This window comes from Chenopodium album, chromosome 16 (genome assembly GCF_948465745.1).
Source record: "Chenopodium album chromosome 16, dcCheAlbu1.1, whole genome shotgun sequence".
Taxonomy (NCBI): Eukaryota; Viridiplantae; Streptophyta; class Magnoliopsida; order Caryophyllales; family Amaranthaceae; genus Chenopodium; species Chenopodium album.
This window is the reverse complement of record NC_137849.1, coordinates 16913626-16920005: the sequence shown is the minus strand read 5'-3', so window position 1 is coordinate 16920005 and position 6380 is coordinate 16913626. Positions and strand designations below refer to the sequence as shown.

Here is a 6380-nt window from a genome sequence, read left to right as displayed (position 1 = left end):
AGTTTTCTGTGTGCCTCGTATTTTGATTGATATGGAATTGATAGAATCTTGAGATTTTTACGGGAACAAAATTTTATGATTGACATATGACACTTCATTTTCTCTTCTTATATTACGCAAATCAAAATTTAAAAATATAATGAATATATTTCCATTTGGGTGTCTGTTTATTATGAACAAAAAAAACCCCAAAAGCACTAATATCGTAAATTTGTAATATAAATTTGTACAGGGAAATTGAAAAGCTTATGTAAGGAGAAGATGCAGATGAAGAACAACAACTCCCAGTAGATAACAAAGATGCATCACAAGATGAAAAAAATGAGACATATAGACAGGACTCTTTTTACATTTACGAGATTTAATTGTTGCTCTTTGCTATTCAATATATATGCTATTTAAAATTTTAAGAAAATATTTCAAGTTCTAGGTAGAAAATTCTAGCAACACAACATCATGGAATGAAATTTTATAGTTATATACAAGAATTGATTCTTTTGTAGTACGGAGTAATAATTTTAAAAAATCCAAACGTTTGAAATATCACTATATCTATAATCACCATATGTATAAATTGGGGCATCGCCCGGGTCACTAACTAGTTGATATATAAACACTAGCATATATGTAAACTTACATATTTTCATAAAAAAATGTTGTAATATTACAATTTTCGTCCCAAAAGAAAATAAAAATAAAAATACAAGGTCACAAACAAAGAGCATGCAATATGCAGCTGCACAGTAGCAGAACAGGAGCTTTATTGCAAGGAAAATCCAAGGACCTTAGTTGCAGACACGTTGAATGAGCTGCCTTCTTCATCAGATCTTTGCAGAGTAGACTAAGCCTTAGTATGTGGCAATGGAGTATCTTGTCCTGAATTCTTTCTCTTTAATGGAGGATTGGGTATTGCTTCACATACAGGCTTCTGATGTAGCTCTAAATGCCCAATACCATTTTGAGGTAAGCTGGATTTATCATCAGATGGAAATTCAAGTCCATTGCAAGTTGTCAAAAGGGGAGCTTCACCATCTTTTAATTTCTCAATAGGGGCCCAATTATCAGCATAGATAAGTGATGCAACAACCTGAAAAGATTAAAAATGTAAATGCTAAGTCACGATATGCAAAATGGAGCTTTTCTAATTGTTCATTGAAAAGGGGCTTATATAACATAGAAGAAAGAAAAAGTCGGAGTCATATATTAAGTGGGCCTCCTATTTACATATACACATTCTCTGATGTAAATAGACTAGCAAAGATTTTCTTTTGTTTCCACTATATACATTACATAAAAAATGCAGAGAGCCATGCACAAAGATTATCTTCTGTTTCTATGCAAATGAATAAATGAATGTCTATTATTTCTAGTCATATTAAAAATAGACTACAAAACACTAGTCCTTTGTATCAACACCTGGAAATGTCATTTCAATTCAGCAAACCTGCTGCTAGACTCGGTTATATCCAACATACAAAATCTGAGTACTATACTTCAATTAATGCATTAATATGCAGATATAGCATTTCCCAACTGATCGTTCCTACTAATCTACTATCCATATATCTTGGTGTTTCTAATACAAAGATTCATCAAAGGTAGTGTGGACAGAGGACGGAGGGACATGAGCTATATGGTGCTAGGTTTCCCTAACAAAATTGTGCCCCCAACATAACCCAGGTCGTGAACAAAATGTGACTTGGAACATGTAGACTAGTTTAGTAGTACAAGAAGGCAAGCCAAGAACAAGGTAACATTGTGTTATACTCTATAGGACTTTTATGATGGTGAAATCTAGAAGATCCAGACAACAGACAGACAGTTTCATCGATTAAGGACAAGATGACAAATAACTGCATGCAAATAATCTCATCATGTAAAACCTTTTTTACTAACTGCCAACTGTGCCAAGATGTCAAGTGATGAAGCTATCAAAATATGTCTTTCATAGAAGATATTATCAATGAAAATTGCCCCATGTAAGAGGAGAAGGAAAAAAGACCTTTCTTGGTTTACTGGAGCTATATACTCTTTTACTTATTTGTCTACTTATGCTCACTAACATAGCAACATGATTCTCCTATTTTGTTTTTTTAGTCTCCGTAGATAATTCTATTTATTATAAGTGTCCTCAATTTCATTCTTCATTTTACTATTTGATTTTGCAATTGCAAGTCCAAGTGAGTCTGTGAGTGCACTCTACACTTGCATACATTAAAATGATCATACTCTATAAACTCGAGACAAGTGAAATGAGATCCAATTCCCAAAACAGAGCATACAACACACCTGTTTAGGTTCTCCATTTTTACCCCCAATTGTAGTTGAAATAATGTGTCCTGTGACAGCACCATTGCCGTCTCGTACCATCGAAGCTAGCTCCTGCAACAGCAAAATTAAATTTAAATTCCAACATCAACACCACACTCAATCAGAAGTCGAGCAACCTAGAGGCATGCAACATTCAGATTAAAAAAAAAAAGAGAGAGAGAAATTATGTAAATAGCATATGATTTTTAAGAGTCAACCAACAAACCTTGCTGAAACTGTCCATGCTTTCTGGTAAAGTCACCAGCCTACACTAAACAGGCTCCAAGATTTCAGCCAACTGCCAAGGCTTTGCATCTTCGGTCATCTTACCCTTTTCCATGTTTCCATTCTGAAGAAAAAGGGAATCCAAAACTAAGGTAAATACAATAATGCAAAGGTACATGTATAGAAAAGATAGTCCAAGTACGATGAAATGGGAGGGCTTTCTTTATAATTACATACATTATACTGCTATATGCAAGAAGGATAATCCTTGACAATCTAATACTCCAACAAACCAAACAATGCTCCTAAAATGCAAGATAGATAACAAATTACTCCATACATCACTCAATCACGAGCACTCAAGTAGATCATTATTACCAATTTGACACTTCAGATTAAAAACCATGGAGTCAGAGACCTCCATAACTAGCCGAGTTCGGCCATCGAATCCACAACTATAACCAATCCTTAACCTCAAGGCCACATATTAAGAACACAAGCGGATATTACATAAAACCAAAGGAAATGACCCAATTCAAATATTCGATCAATTCCAATCGCAAAGTTCAAAATGAGGCTAAATTGACAGTCATTTTCAAGTAAAACATGCATTACAAAATTCAGATTCGTTGTCACAATTAAACCCATTATTAACAAAACCCCCAAAAGATAAAAGCTTTATCAATTCCTCCCTTAAACCAATAAAATAGAAAAAAACAATAGAAACTCAAATCATGGAAGTAATCAATTATCAATCACAGCATATAATAACTACTTTTATCTATAAAGATCAACAATTACATCTGGGTATCACATAATTTGCAATTTTATGATCCATTTTTCTATAATCAATAGAAAAATACAAAAAAATGGGAAAGAAGGAGCTTACAGGGTCAAGAACATTGGGTTGAGGACCATAATCAGCGGTTAACAGTAAGTAAGCAGCAACACAAGTCCCAACCATGGTCATGCGTCGTATAAGCTTGTCTGTGTTGGGATTCATCTTCTCTCATCCGATTTTCTTCTTCTTGCGATTCTTTCGTCTTCTTCTGCTTCTTCGCATCTCTCTCCAACGCCCAAGCGAAGTCGATTCGCCGGATCAAATTCACCGTTTTCACTTCGTATTCAATTTCGCTGAGAAAATTCCACAAATTAAAATCAAAATCACCAAAAATTGCCGAAAAAATTAGGTCAAATTAAGCTATTACATAAATGGAGGAAAGAGAAAGTACGGGGAAATGCGTTCGGCGACGGATTCTTCGATGATTTCGAGGCGTTTGATAGGGAGTTTTTCGAGAGAGATTTCCATGTCGCCTCCGTCCGCCATTGTTGAGCTTTCGCCGGAGTTTTGTGGTTTTAGGGGAGATTTTGCAACTGAGCCCTAACTAACATCAATGAGCCCTAACAAACATCAATGAGCCCTAACTAAGGCAAGAGAGAGAACGAGAGAGAAGCAGATGAGAGATAGATGGCGGCGGCGATGATGGTTGTTGAGAATGAGAGAGAAGCAGATGAGAGATAGATGGCGGCGGCGATGATGGTGAGAAGCAGATAGGGGGGGCGAGAACAAGAGAGAGATGAGTTGAGACTGAACGAGGGTTTACAAAGAGAAAAAAAAAATTGTAAATGCCACCGGTTTGAGCCGGTGCCCTTTAAAGGGGCGTTTGGTTCAAACAATGGTATGGGTTTGGAACGAGGAATGAAACCTGGGTGGTATGGGGTTGGAACTTGATACTTGATTTCATGTGTTTGGTTTTTATCTAGGAATGATGGTTTTCCTTTTAATTTTAAACCTAAAGGTATGGGTATGAGCCATACCCACCTCCTCCCTTGGGTTTCAAAAACCCATACCTTGGGGGTTTGAAGTATGGGTTTGAAAAATGAAATTTCAAGAAACAAACACAAGGTATGGGTTTTGGTCATTCCAAACTCATACCTTATACCTAATATGCTTGAACCAAACACCCCCTAAGTAATTTGGCACCGCTTTGGTTTGAATCGGTGTCAATTCTCTTTTCTCCAATTCCGCCCATTTTTTTCCCCACTAATTTTTGAAAATTCGTGGTCATTACTCGGTGCCCAATTAATTTTCTACTAGTGTTGGTGTCGTTTTTTTTCTCCAAAAAACACTTTCCAAATAAAAAAAAAATGTTAATTTTATTTTTCTTTTTATATCTTTTTGGTTGACAACTTATTTAAGATAATAAAATTATACTATGTATATATTTAATTCATACATTATAATAGAAATAATGATTCTTAGATTTCTTACTACTAATATTAGTATTATTAGCGATATTTTTATGTTATATTACAATTACATGGATTTAATTTATAGTACGAAAAAAAAATCTTTATGTTATATTGTATCAAATTGACTTTTAACACCTAAATCTGTAACTATAACAATATATTATTATATATCATTATAATAAAGGTGATACCAGGAATGACATATGTCATCTTCTTTTCAAAATAAATTGCGCAAATTTTTTTTTTCCCGAAACCTTCTTAAAGAATATTTAATACTCTGCAATAATATTTCCATTACTTTGGTAATTATATTACATTTATACATATTCAACAAAATATTACTTCTTATTTTTTTATCTATTACTATGCAATAACATTTATATTCCTTCATATAACTTTGTAGCGTAATCCATAATTATTTTATTAGTCTTGCATGTAATACCCCCACTATTGTCTTTAGTATGATACTCCCTCAGTCCCTTAATACAAAATCTCTTTCTAGTATTTATTACTCACATAATAAAGAGAAAGAGACTTTTAATTTAGGGATGAAGGGATATAATTTTATTTTTATTACGATTTTTATTATATTATTTTGCAATTCAATAATTATTATAATTCAGTAAAATTAAATATAGTGATAAACTAATAATGTAATAAATACTCCCTCCGTGTTTTAATAAGTGTTACACTTACTAAATCCGGTCGTGTTTTAATAAGTGTTACACTTCTTTTTTTGGCAAAAAATTACCTTTAAATATTATGTCTCTCTCCTCTCTTGGTCCGCACTCAAACCCACTACTACTTTTTTTATTATATATTTCCTCTCACATTCATTACTTTTCAATAAACTATTAACTTCACTATTTTTTCTTTTACAATTTTTTAATACTCCAACTACCCCACTTACCTCTTATTTTATTTAAATCAATTAAATTGCCTAAAACTATGTGTTGGTCAAAATATAACACTTATTAAATGTAGAGGGAGTAGTGAAAATTATTGTGCATGACATGGGGGCATAATCAAGTACGGAATATAACAATAAAGCCATAAAAGAGGTACGGAATAATAAATTTCAAAAATGGCGACAAACAATAATTAATTGAAAAACTTTTGTATAAACCCGGTTTACACTAATATTAATGTACATCGAGCAGTATAAGGGTAATTTTTAAGCTAATTTTAGGGTAACTTTTTGTCTTTTTTTGAGTAACTTTACACATAATACAATTTTTATATAAATAGACAACAAGAAAAGTTTTATTAAGGTAATTTAATTACATTCAATCACTAATAATTGATTTGTAGTCATTTAAAATGTGGTTCTTTACTAGTAAAACGTAGATAATTTTTATTTGTATTGGGTAACTTTTATGCATATTGGGTAACATTTATTCATTTCAGTGGTAATTTTTGATTACTTTAGACTATCTTTATAATGGATGTACAATAATTATAGTACACCCGATTTTTGTAAAAGTTTGTGTACTCCCTCCCTGTTTTTTTAAGTGTTATAGTTTGACCGACACATAGTTTTAGGCAATTTAATTGACTTAAATAAAATACTCCGTAAGAGGTAAGTGGGGTAA

General features: G+C 32.9%; 1 protein-coding gene across 1 annotated transcript; it reads right to left on the bottom strand.

The window, feature by feature from the left end:
- Positions 1-459: 459 nt before the first annotated feature.
- On the bottom strand, positions 460-4124 carry LOC145584965 (SH2 domain-containing protein B-like). Its single transcript, XM_081641745.1, has 5 exons — positions 3768-4124; positions 3425-3669; positions 2537-2659; positions 2290-2382; positions 460-1087 (listed from the first exon to the last, which is right to left on the bottom strand). Exons 3-5 carry the CDS (start codon positions 2552-2554, stop codon positions 842-844), a joined length of 357 nt encoding a protein of 118 aa, XP_081497871.1. The 5' UTR covers positions 2555-2659; positions 3425-3669; positions 3768-4124; the 3' UTR covers positions 460-841.
- Positions 4125-6380: the final 2256 nt, after the last annotated feature.